The sequence below is a fragment of the Prinia subflava genome, chromosome 24, assembly GCF_021018805.1.
Source record: "Prinia subflava isolate CZ2003 ecotype Zambia chromosome 24, Cam_Psub_1.2, whole genome shotgun sequence".
NCBI lineage: Eukaryota > Metazoa > Chordata > Aves > Passeriformes > Cisticolidae > Prinia > Prinia subflava.
The window spans coordinates 1,331,828-1,345,996 of NC_086270.1; the positions used below are offsets into that span (position 1 = coordinate 1,331,828).

Genomic DNA, 14,169 nt, shown 5'->3' on the forward strand with positions numbered 1-14,169 from the left:
GTTTTTTGCCACCCATTTCTTCTCCAGGCTCGGAGTGAAACCCTCTGTAACCACAGCTGGAGTGAGATCCCTGCTGCAGGCTGGAGCTCTGCCCAGGGCTCCAGTGTTATCAGCTCTCATGGCCACTTTCCCCCCACACACCTCATTTTCTTAAAAGCCTCAAACAGAGTAAGTGTGTGTGCTCAGCCAGGAATATCCAGGCCCCAGTTCAAGCTCCTCTGTTTGGTTTTAACCTCTTGGACTGGCTGCAAAAAACCTGAACAGACATTTCTCCTCATGAACTCCACAGAGCCAAACAAACAAGGAGGCAAAGAATAAAACGTCCCCTTATTTCTGTCGAAACTCTTTGAGAAAAACAAAGGCTCGCAGCAATCTTTCAACTCCTTGGAGGCAGCAGCACTGCCCACACCCCTCAGAGGCAGCCAGGTCGTGGCAGTGGCCAGGATAACTCCTGGCAAGCCCAGCCAGGAGCAGGGCAGGGGTCAGAACGTTCCCAACAGTTCTGAGCTCTGTGCTGGCTGGAGCCTTCCTCCTTGTCCTCCTCTTGCAGAGGGTGCTCTGACACCCACCTGCCCCAGCACAGGGGCTGCAGAGAGCGCTGGCTTTGTCCCCCTGTTGTCCTGCCCTCGTTCCTTTGCTGCAGGAGCTCCCCAGCCCCAGCCAGGGCTGCCTCATGGCCCTGCTGAGCACAAAAGCAGCTCCCAGCCTCCCCCCACCATCCTCTGCCTCCTTCCCCGGCCACAGGGGCACAGTGGAGCATTCCCAGCTGGTCCCTCTGGCTATTTTTAAACCCCATCCTCATTCCTGTCCTTTGTACCCAAACGTGGAACAAAGGATGAGCCATCCTTCCCCACCAAGCCCCCCATTCTCAGCTCAGCCCTGGCCCCACCAACTCCTTGTGTGCTCCACAAAAGGCACCAGCCCTGTCCCCTGCTGCAGTGGCCTTGGGGACAGAGCTGGGAATTCACTCCATCCCAGGAGGTGGCTGCTCCATCCCTGCTGCACCGATTCCAGCCTCCTTTTCTCGAGTTCCACTTGCTGCTGGAGGCGTTGGGGAGGGCAGGGCTCTCCCCGTTCCTGCTGTGGGAGCAGGGAATGCGAGAGCAGGGTATAAATATCCCAGGAGATTAGTGCTCCCCAGCACTCTGCCAGTGTTGAGTGTCACCCAGAGCCTGCATTCCCTTTCTCTCCGCTCCCCAGCTGCCTCTCCCGTTTCCAGCCTCGAGTTCACCATCTCTGCTGGCAGCACTTTGATTTCATTCCTCCCTCCACCCCCGTCCCCCTCTTGAAAAGGAGGAAATAATGGAGCCTTTGTTGGGTGGCTGCGACACAGGCACTGAGCAAGGAGCTGCACGGGGGCAAGGGCTGAGCACAGCTCCTGCCTGGATTATGGCATTCCTGCCCCACGGCTCAGGAGAAGTCAATCCTGCACCCCGTGGTGTGTGAAGGGAGCCTGGGCTTGCTGACAGCCGTGAAAAATCCCGGCCGAGAGAAAAAACAAATCCTTCACGCCCCTGCTGCCGACTTCCCCCACTTTTATGTACATTAATATTAACAGGTCCTCGGGTTTGGGGTTCTGTACAGATATATACAAACAGGAAACAGCTATTTACATCATTAAGTTAATTGGGCTCTGTACAAAAAAAGAACAGCTCCCACGTTCGTGCCCTCTGTAGAGATAGCAGAGGTGAGCTCACGTGCTGGGCACACACACAGTGTAATGTACACTAAAACCATCAGCCCCAGGCAGGGCACTGGGCACGGCTGTTCCAGGCAAAACCACCCCAGCCCGGGCTCCCCTGCCCTCCAGGGCCCGGCAGGGAGAGCGTTTGTGTCTGCTGAGGCACCTCCATGTGTGTAATGTACACTACCAGCGCTCTGTGGGCCCCGTGCCAGGCACGGGACGGGCACAGACCCCGAGTTCGAGGCCGTGGATGCCTCACATGGCTCCTCCAGCGCCTGCGGGGGCACCGGGCTGGGCCAGCCCCGAGGGGACGGGTCCCTGGGGAGCCCCGGTGGGGACAGGCACACCCAGCCCGGGTCACACGATGCTGGCCAGTTCTGTGTTGTCCGACTCCGAGCTGCTGTTGCTCTCCTCCCTGGGGGAAAGAGTTGGGAATGAGGCGTGGGTTAAGACACAGGAGCAAGGTCTGCACCCCAATAATCCCTGCCTTGGGGCACAGGAGCTTCTGAAGAGCTCCAGAGGGAGGGCAGCAGCTCGTGCAGCCCCCACACGAGTTGTGGGTGGCAGCTGGGGCGGGTTCCTGCTCACCTCCCTGCACTCCACACCATCCCTCTGGAAGCTGGGATTGGGAAAACAAAGTCAGCCCTTCCCTCACGCCACCACCCACGGTCCTGCAGGGTTCCTGCACAAGTCACAGGGTGTCCCAACCCGTCTGATCCTGCCCCCACACACACCCCCACACGCCCTGTTTGCTGCCTGCCGCTCACCTTAAATCCTGCAGGGCTTTCTTGTTTTTCCTCCGCTTCTCCTCGTCGATGGGGTACAGCTTGAACAGCAGCAGGCTCAGCAGGATCAGCCCCACGGGCACGGCAGACACCAACATCTTCAGGGTGAAGTTCACCTGGCCAGGCTGGGAGCAGCCCCGGGTTTGGTACCCTGCGAAGCTGTGGGCAGAAAAGGCACCTTCAGGGAGGGGAAACGGGGCTTGCAGGAGCTGAACTGCTCCCTGTGGGGAGAGCTCGGAGCAAAACGTGGATTTAGAGCCCACCAGCTCCCTCCCAGAGCCTGGGAAGTGCCTCCCTCCCTGCCCTGCAGGAACTCACTCCAGGCTGAGCGTGGAGATGCCCAGGGAGACCCCAGCAGTGAACTTGGTGAAGAAGACGTAGAAGGAGAAGAAGATGGCCTCGTGGCCACGGGAGCTGGGGTGCTGCAGCTTGAAGTCATCGACGACATCTGGCAGCATGGACCTGTGCAGAGAGGGGACAAATGGTGACCACCAGGACCGAGACAGCAAAGCACTCCCTCTCTGCTGAGAGCATTTCCCTCAGGAGCCCCGCCTGGGGCTGAAAACACTGCAAAATAAAAAGCCCTCAGAGGGTTTTTAACCCCTCTGGCAGGCTCTGGAAGCCCCTTGCCCCTCACACTCACCAGGGCAGGAGGAAGGCGGCTGCCACGCTGATCCCGGCGGCCACGGCCACCACGTAGGTGACAATGAGGTTACTGTCCAGGACAACCACGGCGATGAGGAAGGGGATGGCAGACTGCAGAGGGGGCACAGACCAGGCTGGCATCAGCAGGGTGCCCCTGGCTTTTCTCTCTCCCACATTTCCCAGCCCTCCAGCTGCAGGGACAGCCAGAGGGGCAGCATCCCTCCCTGAGCCCCACCACACATCCAGGACAGCACAAACAGCAGGAGGAGGGACAGGCACCAAATTGGCATTCACAGCAGCCCCTGTGCTCTTTTGGGAAAGCTCTGCTGATCCCGTGTGGTAAAGACCATCCCCACGGCTGAGGGACACTCACGGAGATGCCCACGTAGACAGCGGTCTTCTTGCCAAAACGGGTCAGGAACCACTGCCAGAAGGGGATGGTCAAGGTGGCCGAGAGCTGTGGGAGGAGAAGGGTCCTGCTGCTGGCTCTGCCCTGCAGGAGGGCCCTTCCAGCAAGGAGCAGCTCCTGCCTCGGCCTCCTCCCGCCCCAGTTCCAGCACCTGCGGTTTCCACACGCTCCCAGCGCTGGCACGAAGCCACACGTGGGGTGTGGGGTCACCTCCCCACCTGTGCAGAGCCCTGGCACCACACCTGTCCCAACAGGGGCAGGATGTGACCCAATCCTCGCTGCTGGGAAGGGACCTGATCTTGTCACCTGCACCCGTGGCCAGCAGCCAGGCTCTGCGGGCACCTTGGGCATTTCCACCCCGCTGAGCAGAGGGCAGGAGGCGCTTCCAGGAACGAGCCAAGCTGGGAAGAGCTCTCAAGGAGCCGGTTTTGCTCCATGTTCCTGGCAGCAAACACTGAGATTCTTTCCTCAGAGCAGGGAGGGGAGGGAGACAAGTGGCAGGGCTTGGACAGGAGGCCCCCGCGGCTCCTGGTCTCACACAGGAACAAAGGCTCCGCTGTTCCTGCCAACCCACCCGGCCTTTGCAGGACATTTGGCAGCTGCTTCTCCCTGCCCTTGTCCCAGGGGACCTCTGGTCACTGTCCCTGTGTCCCTGTCCTGTGCCAGCTCCAAGAGAGAACCCCCAGACCCCAGCACAGCCCCCAGGACAGCGCCGTACCCACCATGATGGCCAGGAGGATGTTCTGGAACTCGTTGCGGAAGCCCAGGGTGTAGGTGCAGAAGAGGGCAAAGTTTCCCTCCAGCAGCTGTGGAGAAGGCAGGGCAGGGGTCAGGGGGACACGGCTGTGCTCACACAGCTGCACCCCCAGCACGGGCAGGGGAAGAAGGCAGCCATTCACCGAGGGCACCGGGCACCTCCTCCTCCTCCTCCTCCCTCTGCCCGGGGCAGCTCCAGCTCATCCATCCCGTGCTCCCATTCCCTGGGATTGTCCCCACAGCCACCCCCACGCTGCTGTCCCCTGTCCCCAGCCCCTCCAGCTCACCATGAAGGCCAGCGAGGTGAAGAGGAAGCCAGCGATGAGCTTGATGTAGGGCCCGTGGTTCATCACCAGCTTCAGCCCCTGGAAGAAGGAGACAGGCTCGTCCGACTGCAGCTCGGAGGACTCTGGGGAGCAGAGATCAGCCTGGTGTTAGACCCTCCCAAAACAGCACCCATGGGTGCCCCAAAGCACTGCTCAGCACCCTCCACAACCCCTGCCCACCCACAGCATCCCAGCCCAAGGGAGTCAGGGCACCCCCTGCCCTCACCCGGGGGTCCCTCAGCCCCCTGGCTGATCCCCCCGGGGTAAGCAGGGAGAGGGAAGGACACAAGTTTGGATATCACATCCCCCCGGGATGCCCTGGCTGGCATTGGCAACCTTGGCCAGCCAAAAACGGGCGAGATAAAGGTTATCTAACAACCCCCAGAGGTGCCTCCTGCCCTTCTGCAGCACCTCCCCAGAGCTCAGAGGGGCCAAAAGCTGGGCCAGGCTGGTGGAGAGGGAGGAGCAGCAGCGTTTCCACGAGCCCTGAGCCCTGCAGCCCCTGGCCAGGCTCACCTCTCCTCTCCCTCACGCCCAGCAGCAGGATGAGGGCGCAGAGCACGTAGAGCCCCCCGATGACGCCCGCGGCGATCATGTAGGCGTTCCTCTGTGCAGGACAGGGAGCAGCAGTCAGGGAAGGGGCTCCCCCCGGGAAGGAGCCCGCCCTGAGGGGGGCACGGGGCAGGGGAGCCGCAGCTTACGGTGTCCGTGAGCGACTCGGTGTCGTGGGTCATGTTCAGCTCCTCCATGGCCACCGAGGAGTTGTGCAGGCCGAGGAAGAAGGGGCTGCCGATGCAGGGGGTGTCCACTTTGCCCACGATCTGGCCCTGGATGGCAGTGCCCAGCACGGTGCCCAGCACCTCCACTGTCATTCCTGCAGGGAGGACAGCGGGACTGAGCACAGCCCTCACCACATCCCCGGCTGGGATCCTTCCCGAGGGGAAATGGGCTACAGCTCCTTCCAAATCCCCAGGGGAAAAGGGGATGGAAGGAGGAAGGGGGGGGAAAAAGGGGATGGAAGGAGGAATGGGGGGGAAAAAGGGGATGGAAGGAGGAATGGGGGGGAAAAAGGGGATGGAAGGAGGAATGGGGGGGAAAAAGGGGATGGAAGGAGGAATGGGGGGGAAAAAGGGAATGGAAGGAGGAATGGGGGGGAAAAAGGGAAGGGAAGGAGGAAGGGGGGGAAAAAGGGAAGGGAAGGAGGAAGGGGGGGAAAAAGGGAAGGGAAGGAGGAAGGGGGGGAAAAAGGGAAGGGAAGGAGGAAGGGGGGGAAAAAGGGAAGGGAAGGAGGAAGGGGGGGAAAAAGGGAATAGGAGGGATAAAGGGAATAGGGAATGGGGGGCATTAAGGGAATAGGGAATGGGGAATGGGGGGGATAAAGGGAAGGAGGAGCTCTCACGGTAGGCAGTGGCCGAGTCCCGCTCGCTCTGCTCCCTGCTGATGAACATGGTCAGTGCTGAGTAAGGCACGTGGAAACACTGCAGTGGCACAAGGGGAGCTGGCTCAGGGAGGATGTAACAGCCCAGGGGACCTGGGGCAGGGAGGGCTCTGCCCCTCTGTGCAGCTCAGCAAGGGCCAGGCAGGGCTTGGCAGCCTGACTCACCGTCACGAGGGTCTGGAAGGCACAGTAGAAGACGAGGTACCACATCACCTGTCCTGTGGAGATGTCTGGCACAAACCAGATGAGGAAGTAGGAGATGATGGCGAAAGGGGTGGAGAACATGATCCTAGAAGAGAACAAAGTGTCAGCCTTGTGGGCACGGCCTGAGCAGCCCGGCTCTCCCTGCTTCCACACATCCCGTGGGGTTCAGGCATCTGGGGGCCCCCCGAGCTGCCCCAGGGGTGATCCAAACCAGGCTGGAGGCAGCAGCTCCGGTCTCACAGGGCTGGAAGAGCTGACAGAGTTCCAGGGAAGAGCTTTCCTGGCACTCACAGAGATATCTCCTTCCAGAGAAGCGATTGATCTGCTCCTGCCTTTGGCTTCCACCCCCAGCCCCGACCTCTCCCCCAGGCAGCAGTGCTGTGTTCAGCAGGATGTAATCACCTCCCTCACCCTGGCAAGGGCTGGGGAGCAGCCAGGCAGCTCAGCCCTGCTCCCCAGCAGCCAAAAAACCTCTCACCAGCTTGGCTTTGCTGCCGAGGCCCCCCAGGCCGTGGTGCTGGGGTCAGCCCTGCTGTGCTGGCAGCAGCTGAGCAGGCCAGCAGCAGCCTGGCTCCCTCCTCCACCTCTGCCTTCCAGAGCTGCGGGAGCAGGGACACGGGATGCAAAACACCCCAGAGGATCAGAGGGGACTGCTCAAGTGCTGGGCCTTGGCAGCAATTCCTGCAGGATCTGCCAGCAGGGGCATCTGCCCCCTCCATCCAGCAGATCCCAGAGCCCCTGTCCTGCTGCAGGACAGGCAGGGCACAGCACCACAGGCACCCAGGGCCCCCCAACACCCAGGGGAGCAGAAGGAGGGGAGCCAGCCAGGTGCTGAGGTTAAACCCACAGCTGGTTAGGTATTTTTGGGGGGATTTGTGAGTGCCCTGTGCTCCACAAACCCCAGGACAGTGGCTGCGAGCTCCTGGAGCGAGTCCAGCAGGACTGGACACAGGACAGAGCCTCTCACGGCCAGGGTACAGCGAGATCTTTCCGCCCGGGCTGACGCACAGGACGCAAAGCTTAAATTTAAAGCCGGGCAGGGAGTGGGGCGAGCGAGAAACAGAAACTCCACGGATGGAGAGCAGCGACAGGACCCAACACATGCACATTTTTCCGCGCCCACGTCAGCCCCGTTGGGGAAGGAGGAGGGGGGAGGAAAGCGCCAGAGCAGCTCCAGCCCCTCCTTATCTGCGCTCACACACGTGGAGCCAAGGGAAACGCAGAACCGAGTGTTGAATGAAATCACCAGAGCGTCACGCTCGCCATCTCGTGAGCGTCAGATGTGCCAATTCCCCTCTCAGCTACAGCAGCTGAGCCCCGGCCAGGGCTGACCACAGCTCCTGGCAGGCAGAGGGTGACTGAGAGTAACCCCTGACCCAGGGCGAGGTGATGGAGGCGCCCGGAGGCGGCAGCCGTGACGTGCCCCGGCGCTCATTGGCCTCTCTGTGTGGTGTGTTCCTTTGTGCACAGCCCTCCCCAGACGGCTGCAACCCTCTGCAAACGGCTGCTGCCCCCGGAGGAGGTCAAAGCCGGGGGATTCTCAGTCACCGACAGCTCGGGGAAAAGTTTCGTCAGCGGGAAGTCGGCGGTGGTCAAGGAAATCCTTGAAATTGGGGATCCTAGCTCAGAGCTGGGGATGGAGTGACGTCCATGGGGCTGGGGGAAGAGGAAGGTGCAGCCCATGGATGAGGTGGTGGGAGGAAATGTGCCAAAAAAGTGTTTGAAAGAGAGAGAACTGAAAGGGAGAGAGGTGGTGGCCCGCAGGGAAGGCGTCGTCTCCCTTCCAAGGAACTGGAACAGCCACAAGCTTTGTGGTGGAGCCAGCTGGGCTTGGTGCCACAGATCAGCCCCTTCAGAGCCCGGCAAGAAACCCTCACAACACGGCGGGGTCACCTCGCAGGTGCTGAGGTTGGGGTCAGGCAGCAGCCTCAAGACCACCCCAGCGCCTGCAGCTCCCGGCTTTGCACGCAGGGAAACTGAGGCAGCGCCAGCAGCGACACCAGCCCCGCAGAGCCAGAAAAACCTGAGTTTGAGAGGGTTAAAATCAGCCTGACTCGATCCAAACGGGGCTCAGCAGCCCCGCAGCCACGCACAGCAGCAGCAGCGCTGCCGAGGGCCCCAGCGCAGAGCCCAAAGCTCCGGCTAATTTTACCGAAGCGGGAGCAGCCCGGAGGAATGCGGCCACTGCAGTCCCACCCCCTGCCTGGAGATTAGGGCGAGCGGAGCCATCCGCGGCTCCCGAGCACGGCCCCGCCAGCCCCGCGCTAATCTCCGGACCCCAGCCCCTGGCGCAGGCAGGGAGAAGCTATTTCAGGCCACGTGCGAGGAGCCTGCCTCCAACAACTGCCCGCAGCTATTCCGGGAAAGGCAGGAAGGAGAGGGTGCAATCCGTGGGGGAAAGCTCCGTGTCCCTCCTGCTCCCCGTGCCCACCCACTCCAGCGACCCCAAAGGCACGGGAGGCTGTTTTAGCCACCCTGTCCCCACTTAGGCACCAGTGCTGCACATCCCGGGCAGGAGCAGGTGCTCAGGGGTGGCCTGAGCCTGCCCTGGGTGCAGGCACGGGGCCTTTGGGGGGTCACAAAAGCCACCCCATCTGCTCCTTCCCCCAGCTCGCCGCTCCCGAGGGCTGGGGGCACCCACGTGCAGACACCCAGGTCCCCAGCAGCTGCTTGCCCGCACCCTTGGGTGCCACACACCCCCAGCCCTCCACCCTGAGGCTGTGATGCCACCTGCTCTGCCTGCCACCACAGCCACCCTGCCACCACGGCCACCCACAGGAACAAAGTCCAGGGTGGTGGCAGGGACGTTGGGGCTTGCAGGTGCAGTGACACTGAGGTCAGCCAGGCCCAGCTTGGGACCAGCCAGAACAACAGGCACAAACCTGAGGCCACCGAGCTGTCGGTGTTGGTGGCACCTGGGGCTTTATGGAGCTCTTGGCTCCTCACCTGGGTGAGCCAGGGTGTTGGCACATCCCGCCCTGCACTCCTCATGCCAGGGGATACCCAAAGCTGACTGGAGGAGCTGTGACACACCAGGCAGGGAATGCAGGGCGCTACCAGCAGCTCTTACCAGGGCATCAGGCGGCCGAAGCGGGTCCAGGAGGTTTTGCTGATGAAGAATCCCACCATGGGGTCCGTGATGGCATCCCACACCCTTCCTGCAAATAGGATGATGGAGGCATAGAAAGCATCTACCTGCAGGAGGAGGAACTCGTGTCAGGATAATGCAAACCCCCGGTGCTCCCAGCTGCCCTTCCCGAGCCTCTCGGGATCATCCCACCCACCCACTGTGACCCCACAACCATTTGGGAGCAGTCCCTCGGTCTCTCCCCCCTGTTCAGAGGGATTTGAGCCTCCCAGGCCCTCGGAGCGCTGCCCCACCGCGCTCTTTCCACACGGAATCCCCACACCTCAGAGCAGGCTTCCCCAAACCTCTCTCCTCCCACGCTTTCCTTCCTTCCGCGTTTCACACCGACCCGTCACTCCGCGGGTCCTGCGCCCGCCAAAACAGCCCCCACACCCCGCTTTGTCCTGCGGGGACCCCAAGCACACACGCGTGGCACCGACCCGGGGGAGCCCCGCGTCCCCCGGGGGTCGGGGCACCGCCAAGCCCCGCGCAGCTCCATCCTCCGGGCAGAGCGGCACCGGGAGCTGCGGGACCCCCAGCGCCAATCCCGCTGCGGCCGTACCTGCGCCACGTCCAGCAGGTAGATCTGGAGGAAGAAGCCGAGGGCGCAGCCCGTGATCTGGTACGGAGCTCCCCCGACGGCGTAGCACAGCTTGCTGCACACCGACAGCCGCTCTCGGCTCTCCTGCGGGCGGCACCGGCGTTAGCCACACCGGGGACCGGCGGTAGCCACACCGGGGACCGGCGCTAGCCACACCGGGGACCGGCGCTAGCCATACCGGGGGTCCCCCCCGCCCCGAGCCCCCCTTCCCGCGGGTCCCCGGTGCTCACCCTGCGGCGGTGCTGGCGGAGCGCGGGCGCCAGGAGCCCCCCGGGCCGCTCCGCGCCGCCGCCCCCGGCCATGCCGTGCGCGATGAATGAGCCGAGCCGCCGCCGCCCGCCCTTTACCGGGAGAGCCCGCCCCGGGAGGGGCCGCAGCGACCCGCCCCCAGCCGCCTCCTCCTCCTCCTCCTCCTCCTCCTCCTCTTCCTCCTGACCCGGCCCTTCCTCCCAGCGGTCCGTGTGTTCGTCGCCTGTTCTCTGTCCCACACCCCTCATCCCTGCATTCTCTCGTTCTTCATCCCTGCGGCGCCCGCTCTTCCCTTCCCTCCATCCCAGCCCTTCATCCCTCACAGTGGCCGGGTTGGAGGGGCCTCAGAGCCCATCTCATGCCACTTCCCTGCCACCTCGCTGCCACCTCCCTGTCACCTCCCTGCCACCTCCCAGCCGGGTTTTTCTGAGCCCCGTCCTCCCTGCCCCGAGCACTTCCAGGCATGGAGCACCCACTGCCTCTCCGGGCAACCTGTGCCACTGCCCCACCGCCCTCATGGTTAAAAACTTCCTTTATATCCCACCTAAATCTCCCCTCTTTCAGTTTAAACCTCCTCCCCTCGTCCTGTCACAGCAGGCCCTGCTCCAAAGGATGCAGGGGACACTGGCAGTGTCCCCCTCCCTGGGTGGCCACACCGACCTCGACCCCAGCCCCTCCCAGCTGTGCCGGGTGCTTTTTTCCCCCCCGGTGAGCACACACAGCCCTGTGCCAGTGTCACCTCACCGCAGGGACAGCCACCAGCTGCCCTCGGCCCAGGCCACCAGGCTTCAAAGGTCACCGGGAGATGAGGCTGCAGAGCGGGGCTGAACCAGGGGGGCCAGGGTGACACCAGTGCCACCCCTGAGTGCCACCCAGGGAGGGGAACAGGCAGGGAGGACAGGACCTGGGGTGCAGCAGAAGCTGAGAAGGGAGCAGGATGGGTGGCCCCAGGCACTCCCAGTTTTGGGGAGCACTGAGGGGGTGTCACCACTGACTCACAGTTTCTGGCCCCTCACACACCTGCAGTGGGTTCCCCTGGCACTGTGTCACGGGGATGCCACACCCTGGGGATGGGGACCTGTGGGAGGCTTCGGGGTGCCCAAATCAGTGACACAAAATACCTGGAAACAAGAGAGGGGTGAGGTGTGGATAAAGACCTGCCTCAGTTTCCCTTTTCACAGGGAAAACCTTTAACCCAGGAGCAGAGGGGACTCCTGTGGTGGCACTTGGCCACTCTCCAGGGACCAGACCCCTCACTGTGTGTGACCCCAGCACATCACTCTGCTCCCTTTCTCCCGGGGCTCCTCAGCTCCTGGGAATGCTTTTGGCATTCCTGTCCTTGAGCAAAGCACTCAGGAGCTGCCTCCTGGGCAAACACGGCTTTAGGGGAACAAAGGGACGGCCTTTGAGAGCGAGATTGTGCAGAAAGACCACAGATAGGTGAACCCAGCCCTCATATGAAGAGGAGAGGTAGACAGACCAGGATTTCCCTGGATTGGGAGGATTTGCTCCCCCAGATCTGGTCTTGCACAATTTCCTGTGGGGGATTTGAGCCCTTCCTCCCGAGCAGATGCTCTGGGGGATCCTCGTGGTGATAAACGAGCCACCAAGGGCTGATCCCAGCGGGGATGTCACTAGGACCTCTTCAAACACCCCTCTGACCGTCACACTACACCAGCCTGGCCTCCACACCCTCAGCTGGGGACAGCTTTGGGGATGGGACCCCAGTGCTGGCCCCGGGGACACGGAAGGATGGAGGCTCCATCCCTCCTGCCACCCACACCTCCCACGGCCACACATCCGGCACAGCCTGCAGCAGGCTCTGAGCAAGTGTGAGAGCACCCGAAACCAGACAGCCCTGCCAGGCTGGGCCAGCCCGGGCAGGGAGGGGGCAAACAGCAGAGAGGGGATCCCAGAGCTCCTGGGGGGGCACAGACCTGCCTGAGTGGGGATGGCGCTGCCTGACACCACAGAGCTTCTCCAGGGCTCAGGGCACCTCCTGCTGTCGGGCAGGGTGTGACAGATGAGTGGAGAGAGCGAGGAGGCAGCAGGGCTGGAACCAATGATGCATTTTCCTTTTCTCTGCACTCTCAGAGGGGTGGCTGCACGCCCGGGGGCTGGGGCTGGTGTGACCCCGGGGCTGTGGGCGCTGTCCCCCTCCCTGTCCGGCTGGGCAGTGTTGAGTGGTGTTCCTGCAGCCCCAAGGGGCTTGGGATGGCGTTTTGCAAACCTCCAGCCAGCTCTGTGCCTGCCACCCGACAGCTTCTTGGGGACAAAGGGGACTCGTTGCAGGCTGCACGTGGCAGCTGCCCCGTGCTGTGCACCCCTGTCCTGTGTGGGACCCTGGGGACCGTGTCACGGGGCAGAGGGGGACGAGATGGGGCCAGGACGTGTTGGCACAGCCTCTGCTCCCTCCCTGAGCATCCAAGACTCCCGTGGGGATGGCAGAGTGGCTCGAAGGCTGCTGCTGCAGTGACATGGGGACAGCCAGAGGCAGAGCCCCAGCCCAGGACGCCCCTGAGACACTTTCCAGGCTCCGGAGGGGCTGCCCACGGCTGGGAACTGCTCTGGGGTTTGGAGCTTCACAGCCCAGCCCTGCTGGAAGTGGGAATCCAAAGGGTCCCGGGGAGATGCATCATGTGTGGAGCCGTGCCAGCCTCCAGCAGGGCCACAGCAGCTCCCATGGGGCTGTGCCAGCACTGGGGACACTCACCCAGCGCTGGCGGGGGACCTGTGCCAACACCCTGCGGCTGTGTGGCACGGGGAGGATTAACCCGCCCCGCGGGTGGCCCCTCTGTCGCTGTCACCGCAGCCCCCGGGCTGTCACCCACCCACCCTGAGAGCCCTCGGGTGCTGTTTGCGCAGCGCCTGGAGAGGCCGGGAGGAGATGAAAGAACCGCGGCCCCTCCGCCCTCCCCAGCGCTGCTCCCGCACCTCCAGAGCGTCCCGAGCCCCCGGGAGCCGGGACGAGCCCAGCCTGGCCCGGGGAAAAGCTGGGGGCGTCCCAGAGGCCGGCGGGGAGGGAGGAAGGAAGGGAGGAAGGAGACGTGGCCGGGCGCTATAGGCTGGGTGCGCTGCCGTGGTGGCGCTGGGGGCAGTGCCAGCCGTGTCCCCAGCCGTGTCCCCAGCCGTGACCGTTTGTCGCCGTGCTGGGACAGCGCTGACCTCTGCGGCAGCTCAGTCTCTGCCCTCGGAGCAGGGAGATCTTTTCCTAAAGAGGAGGAGAGGGCTCCGCCAGTGCTTCCCAGAGAGGGAAAAGGGCGGGAGCAGCCCCGAGGTGGGAGGACTGCGGCTGGTGACACCCCGGGGACATTCCCGGGGCTGCCACCGAGGCTGGGGCCGAGGCTGGGATCGGGGAACAAAGGGAGCATCAGCTCGGACCCCGCTGGGACTCCCGGACCCCGCAGCTCCCCCGCGGGCAGGATTGGGGTGCTCAGGGCTGCTCCGGAAGGGCCAGGAGAGCGTTTAGGGCGCTGTGGCCATCGCGGGGAGCCCACGGCTGGGAAACCACAGCCCCGGGCCAGCATCCTCACAGGACCCGGGGCTGGCAGGGTCCTCCGAGCCCCGAGCCAGCAAGGGAAGGGCCGGAGCTGCCCCGGGACACACCGTGACACACCGGAGCACGTCACCTGCTTGGGGACCCCGGGACAGCCGCCAGCCCAGCGCCCGCTCCCGGCCCTGCTCCTCTGCCCGCCCGGTGCCCGCTGGCAATGGGGAAACTGAGGCACGGAGCGATGGGCAGCGCTGTCCCCGCCCCGGGCGGGCGGTGCCCAGTGCGGTGCCACCCTCGCGTCCCCCGGTGCTCCCGAGGCCCAGCAGGTGGCGCCCCGCGCCCGCCGGTGGCGGCGGACGGGGACAGGGACCGGGGGGGACCGGGAGGAGCTGTGATGGACCGGGCTGGACTGGGCTGGGCTGGGCTACTCTGGACTGACTGCACTGGACTTT

General features: G+C 63.6%; 1 protein-coding gene across 1 annotated transcript; it reads right to left on the bottom strand.

Annotated features, from left to right (window-relative positions):
• Window positions 1-1,518: 1,518 nt before the first annotated feature.
• On the bottom strand, window positions 1,519-10,359 carry MFSD2A (MFSD2 lysolipid transporter A, lysophospholipid). The gene is made up of 14 exons (XM_063418929.1): window positions 10,206-10,359; window positions 9,937-10,059; window positions 9,318-9,442; window positions 6,209-6,332; window positions 6,005-6,083; window positions 5,307-5,479; window positions 5,122-5,212; window positions 4,567-4,688; window positions 4,246-4,329; window positions 3,488-3,571; window positions 3,113-3,225; window positions 2,788-2,931; window positions 2,452-2,628; window positions 1,519-2,099 (listed from the first exon to the last, which is right to left on the bottom strand). The coding sequence occupies exons 1-14, from the start codon at window positions 10,275-10,277 to the stop codon at window positions 2,042-2,044; spliced, it is 1,569 nt and encodes a 522-aa protein (XP_063274999.1). The 5' UTR covers window positions 10,278-10,359; the 3' UTR covers window positions 1,519-2,041.
• Between the last annotated feature and the right edge of the window lie 3,810 nt (window positions 10,360-14,169).